The following is a 25,375-nucleotide window of genomic DNA, read 5'->3' on the forward strand; positions in this document are numbered from 1 at the left end:
CCCTAAATAGCCTCAAACTGCTATGCTTTCACCTCACTTATTTTTTTTTTACAGTCACCTGATTTGCTATACTTTCACCTCACTTAATCTTTTTACAGTCACCCAATTCTCTCCACTACTACACTATCTGATACCAGTACAATATATACCATCTGGTAAGTTCTCTCCTAATTCACATCTTCAAACCATCTGTAGGGCAGGAAAGCAAATGAGACTAGCAAGTAAAATAAAAATGAATAAACTTCAGTACATGAACAGTGAGATATGTTTTGGCTTAAAGATCTTCGCCTTTTGGCTTATTTTCTGTTTCTCATTACATTCAGCAAAGGTGAGAATGAAGGATAAATTTCCTCCAGAGTAAAAATTATTTAATAAAAAATGTAACCATGGGGGTAGGAGGGAAAAAGTAAAATAGTAGAGCAAAGGTAAAAAAAAAGATATTAAAAAAAAAGAAAGAAAAGCTATTAAATGAAAGCTATTACAGGGACCACCATATAAGTAAACATCAATAAGGATGATGATCCATGGAGAATTTTAACAATTATGGGAGAGAGCAGCAAAATGGATAAATAAGATTATATATTTTTATGCTGGAAAACTATTCAGCAATAAAATTCAATGGTGTAGTGTGCTATACATGGATGAATAACATGGGGGAATTTAAGATATGTTAAACAAAAGTCAGACAAGACAGAACATAGTATATGATTCCAATGTATTATAAAATTCAAGAATAAAACAAATATATAGTGACAGATGTCAATACAGTAGTTACCTTTGGGAAGATAGGTAGACGTACCAACTGGGAAGGGACGTGAGCTGCTTCAGGAGTGCTACTACTGTTCCATTTCCTGATTTGGCATGGCATTTACAGATGTGTTCACTTTAACAATTCATTAAATAGCCCACATATCATATGTGAACTCAACCATGTTCATGCTACATTCTGTGAAACAAAGTTTACTTAAAAACAAAAATTACCATGTAAGGGAATTGTGGTTAAACAAGATCTAAACAGCTATCTCTGCTCCTTCCTAACATCTCTGAAATAATAGGTAAGGAATTAAAAGACAGCCCCTCCCCCCCTTAGAAGAATAAAAGTGTGGTAGACGGTAGTTTCCAAAAGTAAACAAAACAATATCCCCCATCTTACTACTTTTCTGTCCCTTGGAGTTTCTGTCCTTACTCCTAGAATCTGGTTGGGATTTATGACTGTTTTCACCAATAGATTATGGCAGAAATGGTCCCCTGTGACTTGAGAGGAAAACTCAACTCATAAAAGGACAAGCAGCTTCCACCTAATCCTCTTAAATACTCTTGGATCTCTGAGCTACCATTAACAAGTCCAACAACTACTCTAAAACAATCATTCTGGGAAGGTCACGTGTAGGCCCTGGGATTGACAGCTGCATCTGAGTCAGCCTTCTATCCTTCCCTGCTGAGGTTCAACACATGTGCCAAAGAAGCCATCTTAGAACTAGATCCTGTAGCCCCAACTATTTGCGTCTATGTCTGCAAGCCATCACAGTTGAGGTCCCCCAAACATGCAAATCCCAAAATAAGAGCATCCCTGCAGGCCTTTCTGCAAATTCCTGCCCCACAAATCCTGTGAGCACAGTAAAATGGTGGTATGTTATAAAGTAGAACAAACAAAAGAAAATAATAGAATCGTAAACAAAGCAAGTCAATAAAACTCTCAAATACAAAAAGAACATGAAAGTCAAGTATTGAATATCTTGACCTTTAAATCAGAAACTGATTCAAACAGAATTCTAGAAAGAGCTAAGAAATGGTGGCAGGGGGCCTCCCTGGTGGCATAAGAGGTTAAGTCTCAGCACTATAAGCTATCAGCAGAACTGCAGCATGAGTTTGATCCCTGGCCAGGGCTAGCCCACTGCTCCCCTCAGCAGTGTACTTCAGTCAATCGGCTTGTTCTGCTCCCCACTCTGTCTCTGGTGAATCCTTTCATCCTCTCTCCCCCTACCCCCAGACTATACCCCAGCTCTAATATGCATAAATAAAATAAATCTTTAAAAAAAAAAAAAAAGAAATGGTGATTGATGAAAAAACTGAAAGAGAACAGACAGTTAAATTGGTAGATCTAATCCTCTAAACTAGACTGCAGTTAACTACCCCTCCCCTGTTATAACTTCCCTTTCACCAACAAAAGACCAAAAGTTAACTATTCTCCTTGCAGTCCCAGTGTTGGGGGGAAGGGTGTCCTGAGCAAACTCCATACAGGTTTTGTGGACTCCACACCCACTCCATCAAGACACTGGGAACTACAAATCCCATGATCACCAAAAGGAGGGTCGCAAGGACCTGAGGGTGGAGTTAAGCAGCCAAGTTTTTTGTTTGGGTATATAACCAGCCATGTGGGCAGGGGTTTTGGCCTCTCTGGGCCTCACGGCTCTTGGCTTTTCGCCAGCTCTCAGCAAGTCACTGGGATTCCAGGTCCACAGAACAGGTAGGATGCATTCACAAATTTAGCTCCCTCTTTTTCTCCCTGAGTTATTCATTTCCTCATTTCCCCTTCTTCTGTAACTAAACCTTTTATTAACCTTTTGTGTGTGCCTGCCATTAAGCATTAATAAGTCCCTTTTTAAGCACATGGGTGAGGCCCCAACAGTCACACAACCCGTTTCATAACGGGGTTGCCCTGTAACACCAGGATGAGGGTGACAGGATTCTAGTTGTTGAACAGATCTAGTGGCCTACACAAACATGGCCATCTTTTAAAGGATGTCTAATTTTTCTGATAAAATTATCCATTGTGTTTAACCATACTGGCCTAACACGGATAATGTGTATAGTTAGAGAGAGCAATGCAGGGAAACTAGCTGCTCCCCGGCCACCGGAGGAGGGTCCCACATGGCGCGCAGACTTCTCCTGCCGCCCACTGCTCCCCTCAGCAGTGTACTTCGGTCCTTCTGCCTGCTCTGCTCCCTGCTCTGGCTCTGGTGAATTCTCTCACCCTCCCGCGCTTCTGACTGTATCCAGTGCTTGTATAAATAAATAAAAATAAAGCTTTAAAAAAAAAAAAGAAAAAAAGAAAAACATTTTCAGCATAGAAGTTTTAAAATCAAGACAAAATACTGTAGTTCTGAATGTGAACTGAAAAGTGTATGATATAATTTACCTTTGAAAAAAAGATTGGTGTCAGTGAAAACACTGGAATAGGGACCTCCAACAATTTTCCAATGAGAAAAAAAATTAGCAAATTATTGTCCTAATCTACTTTTTATTAACTCTAGAAACTAACCAAAAGTTTTCAGCAATCTGAGAAGTGTTTGCTCAAGAAAAATGGCTATATCTTGGTAAAAACAGAGAGCTTTGTGGCTTTTTAACTTTTGCCCTAGTCCCAGGCTCCCCAGCCAGCTAGGCAGTGGACTTAAAAGCTAACAGCATAAGTTTGCAATACAAACCAGCAGTCCGAAAAGTCAACAGGGCCAGTGGATCCCAGGTAAGGAACTAAAATTCCATCACCCTGGCCTTCAACATCAACTCAGGAAAAGAGATACAAATAGGGAGATTCTGTTCCACCTTTGCAGCATCAGGGGTGTGCGTTAGCCCTCCATTTTGCTCTTGGTAGGGAAGCATGGCCTAACAGGAAGCCTATCTTACACTTTGCACTCAATGTAGATTAGCATACCAAAACCAGAAAATTATAATGTGAAAGAAAACAAGTCATTAGACAACACTGAGATGACCAGATTTGTGATGAATTACCTGACAAAGATTTTAAAGCAGGTGACATATAATGCTGAAAAAGGACAACTAAAAGTAAAAGAAATCCAGATTGGAATAGAAGTTAAACTGTTGTTTGCTATCAAAAACCTATTAGAAACAATGAACAAATCCAGTAAAGTGAAAGGTTACAAAATTCACACACAACAGAATTTAGCCAACCTAAACAGGAGAGAAGATAAAACTAACAGCCTCAGGAACCTATGGAACAACTAAAATTCTTATCAGTGTCCCAGAAAGAGAAAGACTCGAGAAGTATTCGAAGATATACTATTTGAAAACTTCTGAAACTCAAATTTAGAAAAATACATAAATCCATGGACTGAAAAGGCTGAGTGAACCCCAATAAAAGAAAAGTGAAGACATCCACACCAAGATGTATCACATACAACATAATTAAAACTTCTGAAAACTAAAGATGAAAAGAAAAAAATGTCGAAAGCAACCAGAGAAAACGTGTTCAACACTTACGGGGAAGACCAATTCAAATGACAGCAAATTTCTCATCTAAAACCACAGAAAAGAGAAATACCACAACGTTGTTCACAAACTGAAAGAAATTTTATACTGTGAATTCCATATACAGCACAAATATCCTTTATAAGTGAAGACAATCTCAGAAAAACTAAGAGAATTTGTTCCAGCAAATCTACCCTGAAAGAATGGCTTTAAAAAGTTCTCCAAACAGAAAGGAAATAATGGAAAGCTGAAACTCCAGAAAACAGAAAACTGGGATAGGTAGCACTGGGGGTTAAATGTTAACGATGATAATACTATATGTGAGTTTCTTAGGTTATATTTGCTGGTTGAAGCAAAATTTATCATACCATCTTATGTGGCGTTAATATATATAGACAATATTTAAGAAAAGTGTATTTAAAAAATGGAGAGGGGATCCTTTATCAGACATCAAGGAGATACCAACAAATGAAAGGAGCCATTTTCTGCAATGGAATTAAAAATGGCCACGCTAAAGGACTCAAAATTGAAAGAATGAATACTTTTTAAAAAGATGTGGATTCTTCGTTATGACTTGGAACCCATCTGTTTTGCTATAGGTCATATGCTAGGTCATAGCATACCATTAATGTCAGAAATTAGCAATTTTGAATCCAAAAAATCCTAAAGTAATTACTAATCCTCAGCAGAGATGCCTTTTGCCAACCCAACCCTGGAAAGTTTGCAGAAGTGGAAGGAGCAGAAAATGTCATAAGAGCATAACTTGAAAGAAAGGCTCTTGGCTAGAAAAGCGGCAACAGGGGCTGGTTACCCCCAGAGTGAATGAACAGTCTATCTTTGGACAGCAGGAGTAGACTTAACATGACAGTCCTTCCCATTAAAGAATTGAGGGTGACTTGAAGGAAATTGACAATGAAACCATCTTGAGTTTGCTCAAATTGGGTGACCCTCCTTTGTGAATTCTCCCAGGCCCTCCCTGAGCTGTAGCATCCCCAATATAGCCAGAGGGGAGAAGTCTGGGGGCTGGCTGCCAAGGACTCTGGACCTGGCCCCACTTCTCCTGACAACCTCAGGTAACCACTATGGAAAAATGACTCCATTCCTGCCCCACCAACCAAATCACAGCTTCTCTCTGATCATCAAAGTTAGCTCAAGGGCTTACTGAGGCTGGGCATCTCCTGTTCAAGAACCTTCTGTCCAACACCCTCCTTGAGCATGGCAGCCAGGCCCTCCAAAATGGAACCCAGTTACCTTGACAAACATGTCTGCAATCTCTACTCAGCCACAGCAGCAGCTGATGTGATTTTCCAGCTAACACGGGTTTGCCAGTCTAGGCGACCATCCTACTTCCACTGGCTGCCATCCTGGCACTGCTACCCAACTCTCAACCCTCTCTCAACCTCTTATGGGCTCTAGTCTCTGAATTATGAGCATCTCCCAAACTCCTCGCAGGCAGGAACACAATTGCTTTTCAATAAACTTGTGTCACTAAAAAAGGAAAAAAACTAAAAAACAGAGATGGCAAATGGACCTAAATGGAAGTATCTGCACTTTAAACAGCAAAACATCCATACCATAAGATGGTGATATTACATGTGCAAATTGCAATACATAGAGCAATCACTAAGAAATCCACACAAAGAGATAAACTCAAAAAATCAACACATCAAAATTGAATCCAAAAGATATATTCAGATATCCAATATGGAGTTAACAAGAAACAGGAAATAAGAAACCACAGTCTTAAGTCCTAACCTATCAGTAATTATCTGAAATGTAAATGAACAATTAAGAGATTGGAAGAATGGATTTTAAAAACATGCTGTCCACAAAAATATCAATACTTATCACTTTGAATACAGTGATATAGAGAGGCTGAAAGTAACATGTATGGGAAATGGCATACGATGTAAATATTAATTTTTTTTACAAGAGTGGCTATTCAAAAATCAGACAGACTTCAGAGCAAAAAAAATTACTATTAAAACAAAGAGACATAACAAAGGAATAAATGGATCAACTCACCAGAAGACATAACAATCCTAAATGTGTACACATCAAATGAAAGTCTTCCAGTACAAGAAACGAAAACTAACAGAAATGAAAGGAAAATAGACAAATCTACAATTATATTTTGAGACTTAGCAACACCACACTCTGAGGTATTGATAGCACTACTAGACAGAAAATCAACAAACTGGGCCTCCCTGGTGGAGGCCTAGGGGTTAAGGCCAGCGCTACCACTGCAATGGCACAGCATGATGGCTGAGTTCAATCACAGGCCAGGGAAGGGAGCTACTCACATGGTGCGGCAGACCTCTCCTGTCTCACCCACTGCTCCCCTTAGCAGTGTATTTCAGTAGATCAGCCTGTTCTGCTCCCCACTCTGTCTCGGTAAATCCTCTCACCCCCCCTACCCCCGCACTCTGGCTCACACCCCAGTTCTTCTATGCAAAAATAAATAAGATCCTTAAAAATAAAAGAAAATCAACAAACTATAAGAACTGAACAAAACAATCAACCAAAGGATCTAACTGTCATGTACACAACACAACATTCAAAACAGCACAATACACATCCTTTTCATGCATCCATGAAACAGTTACCAAGACACACCATATCCTAGGTCATAAAACAAATAGCAACAAATTTAAGAGAATGAAATTACACAGAATAAATTCTGTAATCATAATGGAATCAAGCTAAAAATCAGTAACAGAATGAAAACTGGAAAATGTCCAAAATCTCCAAATATTTACAAACTTAACACTACTAGATAGTCGATGGATCAAAAAGGAAATCTCAGAGGAAGCTTAAAATGCATAGAACTACATGAAAATGAAAATACAACATAACATGCACATACTGCAAATACAAGAACATGTCAGAAAGTTAAAGTAGTGCTGAGAGGTAAATTTATAGCACTAATTTTACATCAAAAAAGGAAGGTCTCAAATCAATTAATCCTAAGGACATGAGTACACATTTCATCAAAAAGGCTATACAGATAGAAAATAAGCACATGAGGGATGTTTAATATCATTAGCTTCTAGGGAAATGCAAATTAAAACCACAATGAGCTATCACTACACACCTATCAGCATGTCCAGCAAGGTAAAGCAAGAACCGAAAAATATACATCATATTAGTAAGGATTACAGTTCCTTCAGATATTCAGGAGAAAGATTTCCCATTTCATAGAATCATGACTATAAAAGGGTTAGATAATCATTAGCGATAACTTTACAGTAAGTTATTCTGTTGTCTGAATGACAACACCCTGACCAAACAATGTAAATGATCAAACTTGAGTAACTTCAATGACATAGACCAGTTTCATTTTATCTACCCAATTATCTTTGGAAAACTGTTATAAAAAAATTCTCCTTAAGAGATTTACTCCGAAACTAACTTTAAAAACTTCGAATCTTTTTAACTGATAGGATTATAATGAAAAGACAGTAAACACCTCAGAGATACCAGCAGGTTCAGTTCCAGACCACACCAGCACAACAAAGCAAGTATATCACAACAAACTGAGTCACACGAATTTCTTGATTTCCTATTACTGAAAAAGGTTATATTTACTCTACTCTATCATCTATTAAGTGCAGAGCAGCATACTGTCAAAAAGAAAAAAAAAAAAATACAGGGGCCTCCCCTGGTGGCTCAGTGGTTGAGCGCTGGGCTGCGAAGCTGCCCGCCAGCCTCTGCACTGCCAGTTCGATCCCCGGCCACCGGCGAGGGTCCCACATGGCGCACAGACCTCTCCTGCCGCGCCCGCTGCTCCCCTCAGCAGTGTATTTCCTCGGTCTGCCTGTGCTGTTCCCCGCTCTGGTGAATTCTCTCACCTTCCTGTGCTTCTGACTATACCCAGTGCTTGTATAAATAAATAAATAAATGTTTAAAAAATATATACATACCTTCATTAAAAAATACTTTATTGCTGGGCCTCCCTGGTGGCACAAGGGGTTAAGCACAGCACTATGAAGCAATCTGCAGCCTCTGCAGCACGAGTTCAATCCCCCCACCCCCATCCCTGGCCAGGAAGCAACCCACATGGCGCAGCAGACCTCTCCTGTCTCTCCCATGTCACCCGCTGCTCCCCTCTCAACAGTGTGTTTCGGTCGGTCTGCCTGTTCTGTTCCCCACACTGTCTCTGGTGAATCCTCTCACCACCCCACCCCCCCACCCCCGCACCTCTGGCCTGTACCCTTCCTCTCATATGCATAAAAATAAACCCTTAAAAAAATACTTTATTACTGATAAACACTACCCATCATCTTAGCCTTCAGCTGCTGACTGATCAAGGTAGTGGCTACTGAAGCAGCTGTGGTAATTTCTTACAATAAGATAAGGAAGTTTGCTGCATCAAATGACTCCTTTTTCTCAAAATATTTTTCTGTAGCACGCCATACAGTATGACAGCATTTTACCCAGGGCAGAACTTCTTTCAAAACTGTAGTCAGGGCTTCCCTGATGGCGCAAGGGTTCAGTCTCAGCACTGTGAAGCTATCACCAGCCACTGCAGCACAAGTTCCATCCCCGGTGAGGGAGCTAACCCACATGGCACAGCAGACCTCTCCTGTCTAGCCCGCTGCTTCCTTCAGCAGTGTATTTTAGTCATTCTGCTTGTTCTGTTCCCCACTCTGTCTCTGGTGAATCCTCTTACCCCCACACACACCTCTGGCATGCACCCCTAGCTCTTGTATGCATAAAAAAATAAATCTTTAAATATATAGTCAATACTTCCAAACTGTGTCACTGCTTTAATCAACTAAGTTTATGTAATCTTCTAAATCCTTTCCTTTCATTTAAACAATGTTCACAGGATCCTCACCAGTAGATTCCATCTCAGGAAACCACTTTTCTTGTTCACCTATAGAAAACAACTCCTTGTTTGTCCAAGTTTTATCATGATATTGCAATTCAATCACATCTTCAGGCTCCACTTCTAGTTTTCTTGCTATTATTTCCACCATATTTGCAATGACTTCCAGGAAGTCTCAAATCCCTCAAAGTCATGTATGAGGGTTGGTATCAATTTCTTCTAAACTCCTGTTAATCTCGTTATTTCGACCTCCCATGGATCACAAATGTTCTTAATGGCATCAAAGAAATAGAACAAATACTGATAAAATTCATACAGAACCACAAAAAACCATGAATAGCCAAAGCCCCACTTCCAAACTTCAAGTTATACTACAAAGCCATAATAATAAAAACAGTTTGGTACTTGAACAAAAACAGACACACAGACCAATGGAACCGAATAGAGAGCCCAGAAATAAAGCCACACTTACATGAACAACTAACCTTTGACAAAGGAGCAAAGAATATGCAATGGAACATGGGAAGTTTGTTCAATAAATGGTGCTGGGAAAACTGGACCTCCACATGCAAAAGAATGAAACTAGACACTACCTCTCACCATGGACAAAAATCAACTCAAAATGGATAAAAGAATAGGACATAAGACCTGAACCAGAAAATATATAGAAGAAAATATAGGTAAAACACTACAAGACATACATCTCAGAACATCTTTAAAGACTCATCACCCAAAGCAGTGATAGTGAAGGCAAAGATAAACACCTGGGATTACATCAAACTGAAAAGCTTCTGTACAGCCAAAGAGACATTAACCAAAATAGAGTGACACCCCACTGATTGGGAAAAAAATCTTTGCACTCCATTCAACTGATAAGGGATTGATCACAAAGATACACAAAGAACTCACAGGGCTCAACAAAAGCAAAATAAACAATCCAGTCAAGAAATGGGCAGAACTCAAAAGACATTTCTCCAAAGAGGAAATGCAAATGGCCAACAGGCATATGAAAAAAATGTTCAGCATCCCTTATCATCAGGGAAACACAATCAAAACCACACTGAGATACCACCTTACACCAGTAAGAATGGCACATATCAAAAAAACAAGCAACAACGAATGTTGATGAGGATGTGGTGAAAAAGGAACTCTCCTACATTGCTGGTGGGAGTGCAAACTGGTCAAGCCACTGTGGAAAGCTGTCTGGAGGTTCCTCAGTCTACTAAAAATGGAGCTACCATACAATCCAGCAATTCCACTCCTAGGGATCTACCCAAAGGACACAAAAACAGTGATTCAAAAGAACACCTGCACACCTATGTTTATTGCAGCACTATTTACAATAGGTAAAACCTGGAAACAACCCAAATGCCCAAAAATAAATGACTGGATCAGGAAGATGTGGCATATATACACAATGGAATATTATTCAGCAATCAAAAACTCATGCCATTCATAGCAATGTGGATGGAGCTAGAAGGAATTATGCTCGGCAAAATAAGCCAGAAGGAAAAAGAAAAATATCGGATGGTTTCACCTATAGCAGGAATATAGGGGAACCAAATAAGACATCAGTGTAAAAAAATAACAACTGTACAAAACACAACAAAGCGAAAACAGACAATTATAAATCAGAGACATACTGCAGGGGAGGAGGAGGGAGAGGGATCAGTGAGAGGGAGGGAGGAGCACAGCAGACTGTGGTGATGGTGCGCGGGTGTCTTAGGGAAGGAAATTCTATGGGGACTCAACCTGAGGGGGTGGGGGGAAGCAAATATTGTCTAAAAAAAATTTTTTAATCATGTTAAAATTAAAACAAAATAAAGAACGGTGACTCCAAATGTTTTTTTTTTTTTTTTTTTTTTTAAATAGAGGCATGTTTTATTTATTTATGTTTTTTGTTTATACATGCACTGGGTACAGTCAGAAGCGCAGGAGGGTAAGAGAATTCGCCAGAGCTGGGAGCAGAGCAGGCAGAAGGACCGAAGCACACTGCTGAGGGGAGCAGCGGGCGGCAGGAGAGGTCTGCGCGCCATGTGGGACCCTCCTCCGGTGGAAGGGGAGCAGCCGGGGATCGAACCGGTGCCACGGAGGCCGCGGGCAGCTTCGCAACCCAGCGCTCAACCACTGCGCCACCAGGGAGGCCCCCAAATGGTTTTCAATTGCTTTGCCTAGATTCAAAGGAATCACTATCTGTAGCACGTAGAGCCTTAACAAAATGTATTTCTTGGGCCTCCCCGGTGGCGCAGCGGTTGAGCGCTGGGTTGCGAAGCTGCCCGCGGCCTCTGCAGCGCCGGTTCGATCCCTGGCTGCTCCCAGGCCATAGGAGGAGGGTCCCACATGGTGCACAGACCTCTCCTGCCGCCCGCTGCTCCCCTCAGCAGTGTCCTTCGGTCCTTCTGCCTGTTCTGCTCCCTGCTCTGGCTCTGGTGAATTCTCTCACCCTCCTGCGCTTCTGACTGTACCCAGTGCATGTATAAACAAAAAAAACAAACAAATAAAATAAATAAAAAAATAAAACATGCCTCTATTAAAAAAAAATGTATTTCTTAAATGATAAGACTTGAAAGTCAACATCTACTCCATGATCCATGGGTTGCAGAACAGATATTGTATTAATTAGCCCGCATGAAAAGAACATTCATCTTGTACATCTCCATCAGAGCTCTTGATGACCAGGTAGTCAATAAGCCATCATATTTTGAAAGGAACCTTTTTTTCTAAGCAGTAGGTCTCAACAGTAAGCTTAAACTATTTTGTAAACAATGTTTTGAAAACAGTCATGTTGTCATCCAGGCTTTGCTGTTCTATGTACAGAGCACAGACAGCATATTTAGCTTAAATCTTAAGAGCTATAAGATTTTAGGACCGGTAAGTATTGCCTTCAACTTAAAGTCACCAGATGCATTAGCCCCTAGTAAGAAAATCTATCCTTTCAAGCTTTAAAGCCAGGCATTGACTTCTTTGATAGTCCTAGATGGCATGGTGTACTCTGAAAATCTGTTGTTTGGAGTAGCCACCTTCATCAATGATATTGGCTAGATCTTCTAAATAACGTTGCAACTTCTCCTTCAACACTTGCTGCTTCACCTTGCACTTTTATGTTATGGAGATGGCTTCTTTTCTTATATCTCATGTACCAATCTCTGCTAGCTTCAAACATTTTTCCAGCAGCTTCCCCACTTCTCTTAGCCTTCATAGACTTGAATAAAGTTAGAGCCTTGCTCTGGATTAGGCTTTGGCTTACGGTAATGTTGAAACTAGTTTCATCTTCTATCCAGACCACTAAAACTTTTTCCATATCAGCGATAATGCTGTTTCACTCTATCATTCATGTTTCGCTGGAGTAGCAATTCTCATTTCCTTCAAGAACTGCTTGGAACAAGAAGTCTACCTTTCAATCTATCTCAGCTTTCAACATGCCTTCCTCGCTAAGCTTAATTATGTCTATCTTTGGACATAAAATGAAAAGTGTACAACTCCTTTTACTTGAACACTTAAAACGTGACTGTAGGGTTACTAATTGGCTAATTTCGATACTGTCTTAGGGAACACCAGGAGGCCAGAGAAGGAGAGTGTGTTTGGGGGTGGGAGGGGTCTATTTAGAGGAGCAGTGAGAACATACACGTTTATGGATTAAGTTCAACATAAGCACCCCAAAACAAATTATAATAGTAACATCAAAGATCACTGATGACAGATCATCATAATAAGCATAATAATGAAAGAGTTTGATGGGCCTCCCCGGTGGCGCAGCGGTTGAGCGCTGGGTTGCGAAGCTGCCCGCGGCCTCTGCGGCGCCGGTTCGATCCCCGGCTGCTTCCCGGCCACCGGCGGAGGATCCCACATGGCGCGCAGACCTCTCCTGCCGCCCGCTGCTCCCCTCAGCAGTGTACTTCGGTCCTTCTGCCTGCTCTGCTCCCCGCTCTGGCTCTGGTGAATTCTCTCACCCTCCCGCGCTTCTGACTGTACCCAGTGCTTGTATAAACAAAACAAACAAACAAACAAAATAAATAAATAAAACATGCCTCTATAAAAAAATAAATAAATAAATAAATAAATAAAAAGAGTTTGAAATGTTGTGAAAATTACCAAAATGCAAGAGACACACAAAGTGAGCACATGCTGCTGGAAAATTGGCACTCATAAGACTTACTTGATGCAGGGGTGCTACAAACCTTCAATTTGTTTGTGTGTGTTTTTTTTTTTTTAAGGCAGTAATTTGTGAAGTACAATAAAGCAATGTACAATAAAACAAGGTGTGCCTACATAATTATACACACAGCAAAACCCAGCAATAAAAGTGTATATTCTATAGACCAGAAAGTGCCCCAACTATTGCCAAATGACTCTTGCTACTCTTATAGAACTAAGGGACCTTACTCATCTTTGCAACACCCAAATGCATAATACCAACATATTCTATGTGGCATTTCTTATTAACTCACATGAGAATTCATCTAGCTCTGTCATCATGAGTTCCTAGTAAACAGGTATATACAATAATTACACCCATCTTCCTGAATAAAAAACATTAGATCTGACCTAAGAAATAACGATCCCAACTATAAGAAAGAGGCAGTTAGGAGATGTCAAAACACTAACCATTAATAAATAAGACCTTTTAAACCAATCTCTTTTGGGTTCTTGGACCCAATTCCAACATGGGGAGGAGAGGGGTGTTTCCTCCACACCACCACCAAGCAATTCCTGACACCAGCTGGGTGTCCTACAATTTAACTCAACTCTGACACTATCTACCCAGTGATAGCAGAGACCCCACAAATGATGGGGTCAGACTTGTAGGACTGTCCCCTCCCCAACGTCAGGTGGCAGTTGAAAGCCCAGGTACTTCTGACCAACTCACTGCAGACTGGAGTGAGTCTCAAGGGCTTCTCCTTGGACTTTAGATGCCAGGTGTAAGTCCGGGTTATTACCTGTACTTCTGATTTACCCTCTATAAATCAGAGGTTACCAATAACTCACTCCTTGGGTTTTATTAATTTGCTAGAGTGGCTCATAGAAGCAACATTTTACTTACTAGAATCACTGTTAACTGTAAAAGGTTATACCTCAAGCACAGCCAGTAAGTGAAGGAGTGGGGAAAGGGCACGGTTTCCATATCCTCTCGGAGCACCTCTCCTCACATCTTCACTTCACGTGTTCACCAACCTGGAAGTTCTCTGAACCCCGTCCATTTGGATGTTTATGGATACTTCATTACATAGACATGACTGATTAAATAATTGGTCAGGGTCTCCCTGGTGGCGCAAGGGGTTAAGCATCAGCACTATGAAGCTGTCCGCAGCCACTGCAGCACTAGTTCCATTCCAGGCCAGGGAGCTACCCTTAGGGCGCAGCAGACCTCTCCTGTCTCGCCCGCTGCTCCCCTCAGCAGTGTATTTCAGTCACTTTGCCTGTTCTGCTCCCCACTCTGTCTCTGGTGAGTCCTCTCACCCTCCACATCTCTGGCCTGTACCCCAGTTCTTGTATGCCTAAATAATCTTTTAAAAAATAGTAACTTAAAAATCACCCAAACCAGTCCCCTCACCAACATTCCACACAAAATTTGAAAAACAAAGACCTCGCAAGCCTAAGAGAATTCAATATAAGACTACTATTTACATATGGAAAAGAGCTACAAATAAGGAAGCATTTAACAAGTTGTATACATTATGATCGCACTTGTGTGGAGGGAAAAAAGAGACACAACAAAATATGTTTGTGTCTGTACTAAACTATGAAGTTAACCAATAAACCTTTATATCAGTGGCTGCCTCTAAGAATAGGAACTAAATAACTGGGAGATGATGTGGGAGGAAGACTCTCCTCAATGTAATATCCTTTATGTAACTTTTCAATTTTGTACTATACCCAAGTATATCTATTCAAAAAAAATTTAAGAAAGTATTTCAAAAGCCAAAGATAGGATCATGGCTGCAATCAGGATGGTGGCAGTGAGGATGGAGAGAAACACATTTAAGACCTAAGATGTAAAAATGATCATGGTAAGGACTCCAACATTTTTGGAAAGGATGGTGGTTAAGTGCCATTTACTAAGGAACATCAAAGACAATGATACATTCAGTTTGCACATGTTCAGTTTAAGATGTCTTCAAGATACCCAAGTAACTGTGTATACCTGGAATTGGGAGCAGTGAGTAAAGAAGAGCTAAATCAGTCTCCTTGCAAAGGAAACTGAGATATGGTCAGAGACACAGAAAGCCAAAGTAGTGAGGTGTAATGAAAGCCAAAACGCCTTTTCAAGAGATCTCAACTCTAACTCACCTCCCCCCCTCCCGTCTATTCCTAAATTACAGCCTTAGTTTAAACCTAATGTCTTTTCTGAGAGAATAGAAAGGCCTATCTTTTACCAAGCACCTTCCAAGCAAGGTCAGATGTCAAGCACTTTTTTCCCTAACACAAAATGCAATAACCTTCAAAAAAATCTAGTACCACTTCTATTTTACAGAGAAAATTGTGTCTGAAAGATGAAATTGTTTGCCCCAAGGATCACACATCTAGTAAGTAACAGAAGCAGACTTCTCTAAAATCCATGCATTGTTATCTATCAGTACTTCACAACTAGGCTTTCATCTCCACTTGCATCTTTCTCACAGCAGCCAGTAATTATTTCCATAAAACCTACTTCTACTTCTGGTCAAGTAACTTCCCCTTATTTGAGCTGAGTTCAATGACTTCTTAAAACATCTTATGGCCTACAGAGATGGGGCCTTCACATGCTCAGTTATCTCTCAATTCCAGTGAGACTTGATTATTCACTATTCCTTAAACACCAATTAGCTTGATACCTCCAACTCTTCCCTTTTTCCTCCTGCTAAACTTCCACTAATGTTTGATGACAAAGACCAAATGTTTCGCCTTTGTGCAATTTCCCTTATCCACTTCTCCAGTCCAACTTAACTGCTCCAAAATGTCAGTAATTGTGTAGATATTTTAAACGATCCATAATTAAAAGTTTTATTTTTTTTAAAGATTTATTTCTGTGTATAACTGGGGTACAGGCCAGAGGTGCGGGGGGGGGGGGACGGGCCAGGGGAGGAGGGTGAGTGGATTCACCAGAGACAGATTGGGGAATAGAACAGGCGGACTGACTGAAATACACTGCTGAGGGGAGCAGCAGGTGAGACAGGAGAGGTCTGCTGTGCCATGTGGGTAGGTCCCTGGCTGGCCAAATGACTGCTGCAGAGGCTGCGGATAGCTTCACAGTGCTGTGCTTAACCCCTTGCGCTACCAGGGAGGCCCAATTCAAAGTTTTAACTGTTTTTAATTGCTCCATCATTTGAGAGCTCATGGCACTTATACCTTGACTATTGTACCTCCTACATCATATAATCAGTCGGTGTGTCCATCTCTCTCCACAGACTGCAGAGGCAGAGGCCAGGTCTTATTGGTTGCCCCAGGACTTAGCAGAGTCCCTCTCTCACTGCAATTCAGCAAATGTTTCATAAATCAATCAAGCAAAGGAAAAGCTTGTCTAGTTCTCATTCTGACACATAAAAAATTCAGAACCTGAAACACTGAAGAATTTACCTTAAAAACAAATTTCCCTTAAATGTATAAAGTATCTAAATAGATTCAAGCAACTAAGATTCATGAAGTTCTTAGGGAAAATTATCTTTTTTGTCTCAGATTGTGTAATGTTCTATTAGAAAATGCTACTGCAATTTTAAAATACAAACAAACCCATATATATTCAGGTAAATATCTGTTTTCTATTATTTCCCTAGCAACTAATTCTTCCATGTGACCAAAAAAAATAAGATCTACAGATATTTCAGAACAAGTTATCTGGATTAAATGATGTGATTAATATCTGAAATTTCCTTCAAAATAATTGGGAGTAAGAGGCAAAAATATAGATGAGTTGAAAATTATTGAACCTAAGTAATAATAGATGATAGTGTGTAGGTTGGTTGACTTCCTTCTAAAATACTTATGCTTTTGAAAATATAGGGAAATTTCCTTAACATATTGTTTTTTATTTTTTTATTAAAGATTTATTTATTTATGCATACAAGAGCTGGGGTACAGGCCAGAAGTGTAGGGGGGTGAGAGGATTCACCAGAGACATAGTGGGGAACAGAACAGGCAGACCGACCAAAACACACTGCTGAGGGGAGCAGCGGGCCAGACAGGAGAGGTCAGCTGTGCCATGTGGGTTGCTCCCTGGCCGGCCAGCCAGCGCTGGGGATTGAACTCATGCTGCAGAGGCTGCGGACAGCTTCATAGGTTGCGTCTTAACCCCTTGCGCCACCAGGGAGGCCCTATATTGCTTTTTAAAAAGAGAAGCATCTTCTAATGAACATAATAGAGCTACAGTCTGAAAACAACCAAAAGGGTTTCTTTCCATTGTTCTAAATTAAGATGAATTAGATGACCTTATGTAACACTCTTAACTATCGCAAAGTCCAATCTTCTTCCTGAGAATAAACTTAGCAGCAACATCTTTTATTTATTCTAACACACAAAATACTACCATAGACAAAATTACAAGAAGAATACAAGTATGCATACACAACAGAATGACACCAACAATTTTAGCAGGGAGAAAAGGAGACAAAAGAATGAAAGAGTAAAAAAAAATCTTGGAAGTGCAAATAGCCCACACATTGGCTTAAAAACCTTAAGTTGTCAAAAATAAGGGCTTACTCTCACCTTTTCAAGTTATAGTTGTTAATTAGGTCCCAAATGTCACCTTGAGTCAAATCAGACCCAAAAATAAAGTCAGCAATGAAACAGCTGTCCAAGACCAAAATGAAGAGTGAGTAGTACAGTGACTATGACAAAGCTACCTAAAGCGTAAAGAAACAGGACCTAACAAAAAGTAAGATCTATACTTCTTTCACCCCACTCACACTGAAAGAACAAGTTTAGAAGTATTCCAACTTCACAACAAGGACTTTAAGGTTTCTCTACATACCAGTGTACTTGCTGTATTATTTTTAAAGTAATAGCATGTCTAATGTTTAAGAAAAACAACAACAACAATATAGAAATCCATAAAATGTAAAGTTTAAAATTTCCTCCTCACCCTAGGGGTGCTTTATACTCCAAGAGGACCATTATTGGACTACATACATATACGATGGATCTAAAGTGCTTTAGTTAATATTACCCTAATAACTACCAGTTAACTTTTGAAATTCCCAAATCAGGAATACACAGTCCAGGAATAGTTAAATCTAAATGACAGACAGCAAGAGGAAATGAGTCAGGAAGGAAATACTTCTCCTGCCTTTACTTCAGTGTTTTGGGTAGCATAAGCAGTGTGAGAAAGCTTCATCAGTGAAAAGAATGATATTCAGTAACTAATGTGATTTTGCTGGAAAGATTGCAAAGGTACATACAGTGTACATACAGTGTCTAAGACACAGTACATACAGTGTCTAAGAATCAACAAACTCAGGATCCTAATACTGTCCAGGTGTCCTATTTTCTGCCCTGTGCTTCACCACTGACCAGGTGATTCTGGGGCTAATGCCTACTGCTGCCACCATCATATTGCTAAAAGTGCCTCCAATGCACCTTTCCAGCAAAGTCCTTGTTAGACTATCTACAAGGAAAAAAGAGCTGGGACTTCACTGAACTTCAGTAACAGGTTCTTGTGACCACTTCTGTGCATGCTTGCTGACCAATGTTTTTAATGGCTGGCCAAAAACAGAAAAAAGCCACTCAACTTGTTACTTATTAAATTGATTTTTATCATAAACTTTCAGTATACTTCATTCACACTTTTCACTGACACTGATGTTCCTGTATTACCATTATACTTAGCTCACCCCTCTTACGAAATTGTAAGTTCCACATAGGCAAAAGATACCTGTGTTACCTTCATAGTCCCTACATAAGACTTGCACTTAGTGTACACTCAAATATATGATGCCCTAATTTACTAAAAACAAATTACAAATCAATATGGAAAACTAATACAACTGTATATGAAGCTTCTGTAAGAGTACATAAGACTGTCAATTATGCATCCATTAAACTCTGATTAAATAGTCTACAAATAAATACATGTGGGTGCTAAATAACCTAATAACCATTTTGATTCTTAAGACAATCTGGTGGTGTTTACCTAACATACATTAGCTCTCTGGAAACCATATTTCAAAAATTTAATAATGTACAGTGTCACCAGTCATTAAAATCAATTCCAAAGAGCTCAAAGCATCACAATCAGTTTCAAAGTAAAAATAAATAAGATCCTTCCAAATCTGCAAAATAATATTGGTACATATAAATAAAAACTAAATGTTAGATAACCTATGTCAGAAAACTTTTTTACCCTACGAGTCAAGCACTGAACCTTCACTTTGGCCTGTCACTCCACTTTACCAAGTCACAAAAACTCCATCTCAGGCAGTTATGTTAACCTGAAAGATCTAAAGGTGCCAGTTAATGTTCCCTAGTCATTTCAATTTATAATTGATTCCACAGAAAGAGCTACGCAATGAAAAAGAAAGCCAGAACTTAAAAAGTGCCTGTTTATATATCCCTGCCGTTCTCATTTGTGCCCAGATATACTGACATATCCTGTAATCACCTTCTATAGCTTTTATTTTTACCACAGATGTATCAAAATCTTAGGAAATATATAGTAACTGCAGGAGACTTTGTCCAGGTAAACAATAATTACTACAATTATTTAGAAAACAACTTTTAAAACACGTCAATTAAAGACCTCATTTTCAAACACAAAGTATGACATTATTCTGTGGTTACTTTTGCAACCCAAACACTAACCCTATTTAGCACTGGAAATGAATATACCCCTTTAAGTGCCAGTGGGCAAAAACCACAGTTTTAAATATCATTAACATCCAAATATTATCCTATTAAGAAGCCACCTAATAATTTTCCAGTCATCTACATGCTAGTAAACCAAATTTAGGAAAATGTAAGCTTTAATGTATGTTAAACTACTTCCTTTACCCCAAAAAAAGTTAAATCCCAGCTCTTTTCATACTAATAGGGACAAAAGCAAACATATTTTTAAATGGTAAAAAGTCCATACCTTCTGCGTATTCTACATACGCAGAATTCATTAACAAAATTACAAAAGAAAATAAAGTTCCAATAAAATAATTAGGGCAAACTTAAAAATCATGTAGCTACTTCAAAATAAACAACTGTATTTTAGCACTAGCTTTTTGACACAGGTAAGATTCTCCAGCCCTTTAGCACTATGTTATTCTAGTACAAATATACTTCATAGTATATTTACACTCTTATATTTATGCTGTATATTACACTTTAACTCAAATCCTTATCCAACTGAAATCAAGATTAACCCAAAAAGTTTTCAAAAATGTATTAAAAACATCACCAGTTAATACCTGTTAAAATATTTCACTTGGGCCTCCCTGGTGGCGCAAGGAATTAAGAAGCAACCTATGAAGCTATGCGCAGCCACTGCAGCATGAGTTCAATCCCCGGCCGGGAGCTACCCATATGACATAGCAGACCTCTCCTGACACACCCGCTGCTCCACTCAGCAGTGTATTTCAGTCAATCTGCCTGTTCTATTCCCCACTGTCTCTGGTGAATCCTTTCACCCCCCCACACACCTCTTGCCTGCACCCCAGTTCTTGTATACATAAATATATCTTTAAAAAAATATATTTCACTTAATTATTTTTCAAAGTAACTCCACTGTAATCTCATAAGAATCCTGACCATTATACTGACAAAGATTAATGGTCAGCATTAGTTTAAAAGCAAAGTGCTCAAGATCATGCTATATTTCAAGAACTCTATGCAACCACTTGCTGTTTACAATCACTCAGAAAGATTTTAAAGATACTACTACAAAGATATCCTATATTACTAATTTATTTTTTTATCCAAAGCTCCAAGCATTGTATATCAAATCACAATTGTACAAACATTGTTTTAATGACTAGAACACAGAGAAATTATAAAAACATTCACAGAAGGCAGGAAATCAGCAGTTTGGATAAAGTATCCTCACACCTGGAAAAGGAACATGCAAATTTAGAGGCAAATAAGAGACACTTATTAAATGTTTTAAACTTTCCAAAGCCTTTAAGAGTTACTTTTTAATAAAAATCTATAAATCCTAATTAAAAACTTGAATGACTTAATGATATATATGGGAATAGTTTTAGTAATAGCTAAATTCCTGTCAAGTAGTAGTAACTAAATTCCTGTCAAAAAGAAAAACATTATACAAAGTGCAAACTAAATTTGTCTTTGGAGGGGTGTGGTATGACAAAAATTGCAGGCAAAAAGAGAATCCCTACCCCAGCAAAGAAAGCTAACTCTAGTTTTTAAGACTTTTCTAAAATAATACTAAAATTAACATAGTTCAATATTCCCTCCAAAAAACAGTTTCCCAGGACTGTTCAAAAGATGGATGATACTAAATAATTCAGAACTTCCTGCATCAGGACAAACTCCAGCTCATTCATTCTATTCAGAACACAATTCAAACACAGGGTACAGAGGTTATATAACATCAAAGTTTACAATACACATTTCACTGGTATGTTCAGGCTCACAAGGATGCAATCAAGAAAATCAAGAAAACTGCGTGAGGTTTTGAGCACAGACTCTAGAACGTTTATTTTAATGTTATGGCTAATGAGTAGACCTGAATCCTATAGATAGGACCTCATAAGCAATGAGTGTGAAGTAATGAAGATTTTTTTTCTTCACCTCAACAAAATACTTAGTTGTTTATCAAATTACCCAGCATTTTATGAAGCCCTAATTCTTCCCCAAAACATGATGAAACTTCAGAGGTTTTCCACTTTTCACAAAAAAATATTTGAAGATGTTCAATTCCTTACAATCTAAACACGATAGTGCATAGTATCTGCACGGTTCTATGTTATAATTTGAAATCCAATGTTAAGCACCATCTACTGTGAATCCAAGTAAATATAAGCATTCTGAGACATGAAATCACCAACTAGCATTGTAAACACATCAGATTCCATTTTCCAAATGAACTATCTCTGCAAACAATTTTACCAACTCCCTATTAACCCAGCAATAAATAATAACTCCAAAATTAAATAATCCTCCTTAAACTTAAAGCTTTTGTTTAATCTTTTGGAAAGACAACTTTAACAGCCATCAAGTATTTTGGAATAAAATATTTTAAATATTTACATTGAAAAAAAATTCAGGGCTTAAATAATTTCAAAGCTGGTCACTATTCATTTTTCCAGTGATAATTTCAATGAAGCAAATTAATACCTACATATTCAAAGTTTAATTCAAGTTTTCTGTATCGGTTAAAAAGGCTGGGTTTACAGGAAAAGACTATTTCTGGTTAGCTTTCTGGTCCTTATTTGTGATGGAAACCCTTTATAATTAGTTACTTTGAAATAAAAACAGAAGTGTGATTGCAAATAAAAGGAATTCATGACTCTTAAGGCAAACTACAGACAAAAATTCAGGTCAACTAATTTTTTTTTTTAACTTAAACTACTAGGCTTTCCTCATTTCCAACTTCCTTCTCAAGCGCAACAATAAAGCCAGGTGTCAAAAGCAAAGCTACTGATTTTAGCTAGAAAAAATGTCTCAGGGATGCAACACCTATGGCACACACACCAACTTACATGGTCCCAATTAAGAAGAAAGCATGCAAATAGCATTTCAATCAAATTTCGGTCAGAGGCTACAAACTGATGCAGACAGATCGAGACTCCACAGCCTTTGTTCAATAGCTAACCGATGGGTAAACTAAAAGTGCTACAGGTTGATAAGCATTCACCAGGCTTGTGAATGCTGCTTCCAAGCTTGGGAAAGGTACAAGAATTCTATATGCAAATAATCTTGGATGGTTTTTATTAAACGCTATGGAGCTCCACACTCCGAAGGAGAGGCCTATTCAGCGCTACTATTTATTTCCATGTTTACCTCTCCTCCCTCCCCCAAACCCCCCCCTTCACTTTCTCCTCCCACCCTGTCCCGCCATCTTGGGCCGATAGGAGCAGCCATTACTTAACTAAATGACAGTGCCAACAACTTTCCACACAAATAAACAGAGACTACACCCCGAATCCCCCGTGGCCTCCCCTGTCAGACACACAGGAAACAAGGTTCCAAGAAGAAAACACTTTCACATATAAACTCCTGCATTTCTATGGCAGAAAGACCCGAAAAGTAAAGTCACCTAACTTCAGGTAAAACACAAACCAATTGAGATGCATGTCAACAGTCCAATGCAAACTCTTCACCACCGTAAACTACAAGCAACTTCCCCCTTCTGGGAGCAAAGACACAAGAAAGCCCCAAACGTTTGGGTAACAGTAGATATCACGAACAGCCTGCACTGCCATGAGAGGCAAGTAAGTCGGAAATGTGGGGCTAGCTGCACCTATCTACGACCCCTTGACCCTAAACTGGCACCTCGGACATCATCGGTCTACCCCTGAAATGCCGTGAAATAACAGGCAATTTGGTGGACCCAGTTGAGCTCGGCCCCGAAGCGCTGCCGTCTCTCTTCCTCCCGCCACGAGAGGTGATTTCGCAAAGGAGTGAGCGAGGTACCCGGGGGTGGGGGCGAGCAGAAGCAGGAAATAGTTTTCCGGAAGCCCTCGGCCATCGTCCGCGGCCACAATGAGCGCCGGCCTGGCCAAGGGGCCGGGGCGAGCGCGGCGCCGGCCGGAGAGACCGAGTCCGTGCTCCGGCCGCGGCTGCCTTACCTTGCTCAGTAGGGCCCTCAGCCTGACGCCATCTTCATGAAACCTCACGAACCCGAAGAGGCGGCTGTGGGGAGAGACACACGCGGCTCGTTAAGGCTCCGGGAACGGCACCGACCCATCCCTGCCCGAGCCCCAGGCCCCGGAGGCAGCTACTGCACGGAGAGCGCCAAGCTGTGGTGTCCGCCCCGCCGCCGCCAGAGGCGAGCCGCGCTCGGGCCTCCCCGGAGAGTGGCGCCAGCCCGTCCGGAGCCAACCGGGCGGGTGACGGCGGCCCCTACCTGTCCAGTCCGCCGAGCGCCTCCCTCTCGTCGGCTGTCAGGCTCGGGGACGCCTCCTCGCTCTCGCCGCTCGCTTTTCCCGCCGCCAATTTTCTTTTCCTCATCACCGAAAGCGGCGGCGGCAGCGGCGGCGGTAGCGAGCGACACTCCGCAGGATTTCATGGAAACGCAGCGAATTCACAACTCCAACGCCGACACCCCCCCCAGCCGGGACCCGCAACGACGCCCCCAATCTCGGCGCAGGACCGGCACACCAACTTTATCGCCGCCTCCTCCTCCGCCGCGGGCAGCAGCGACGAAAAATCCCAACGCGGCGGCGGCGAAGGCGGCGGCGGCAGGGCTGCGGAGCCCCGGGGTCGGCAGCGCGGCGGCTCGGCTGTAGGGTCACATCGCGGGGGTGGGCGGGGGGCAGCCACGGGCGGGGACGGCGGGAGCGGCCGGAACGCGCGGGGCTGTGGGGCACGGGGGGGGGAATTCGTTGGAGACACAAACTTCCCCGGCACCAGCACAAAGTTGTTGTAATTGTGTCACACAGCGAACCCCACGCCGCCGCCGTGACCCCCCCTCCCCGCCCGGCCGGCACAACCAATCGGCGCCGCCCGCTCGTCTCACGTGACCTTTGTTGACTCACGTCAGCCGTGGCTCCACTCAACTTGCTAGCTGCCTGAGCCCCGCCCACAGAGGCCGCCACGGACGGGGAGCGGGAACGCACGCCAATTCTGGCCGCTGGTTGGCTGCTGGGCCCGTCTGTCGGGGGGAGGGGTTGTCACCAAGCGGGAGTAGCCAGTTAGGTTGTGGTAGTTAAATACTCTGGGGCAGAGAATGGAGGGTCCGGGCCTTGTCACCTCGGGAGCCGCGGCGAGCTCGGGAGGGGGGAGGGGAGCGGTAGGGAAGGGCGAGGTCCGCACCGCCCGCGGCGGGCGCTAGCTGCTAACGGGGACGCCATGGAGTGCCTTTGCCAGCCCGGAACGGGCCCAGGTCGCGCTTCCGGCAGTTCTGCGCGCCGGGGGTCCCGGGCCCCGACAGGGCCTGGTAAGGGTCGCGTCGCCAGGAGGCGCTTCACGGCCTCTGACCTCCGCCCTCCGAAGAAGGCGCACACTTTTGGCACCGGTGGAAATAATGGCCTCCGCGAGGAGCGGCCGCCGGCCCCATGCCCTGCGGCTCGGGCGCCGCCCTAGGTAGGCCTCGGCCTGCTTTCCGGCCCGGATCCCCTCACTCGCGCGGAAAGGGAAGGGGGAATGGCCTCTCGACCCCCCGGCCGGAGGAAACGAAGAGTCGCCTGCGGGGTCTGGCTCGTTGACCACGGCTCCCCTGCCACCGAAGGTCTGTTGGCAGCACTTTGGGGCCAAATTTTT

At 41.4% G+C, this 25,375-nt stretch overlaps 1 protein-coding gene across 1 annotated transcript in view; it reads right to left on the bottom strand.

Annotated features, from left to right (window-relative positions):
• Nucleotides 1-24,371, bottom strand: part of KDM6A (lysine demethylase 6A) — a 183,099-nt gene extending 158,728 nt beyond the window's left edge. The window contains 3 exon segments of the mRNA XM_037512496.2: nt 23,743-23,806; nt 24,021-24,112; nt 24,114-24,371. Coding sequence (XP_037368393.1) covers nt 23,743-23,806; nt 24,021-24,112; nt 24,114-24,182 — 225 coding nt within the window. The 5' untranslated portion in view covers nt 24,183-24,371.
• Between the last annotated feature and the right edge of the window lie 1,004 nt (nt 24,372-25,375).

This window comes from Talpa occidentalis, unplaced genomic scaffold (assembly GCF_014898055.3).
Source record: "Talpa occidentalis isolate TD23 unplaced genomic scaffold, MPIMG_talOcc4v2.1 talOcc4.15, whole genome shotgun sequence".
NCBI classification, from domain to species: Eukaryota; Metazoa; Chordata; class Mammalia; order Eulipotyphla; family Talpidae; genus Talpa; species Talpa occidentalis.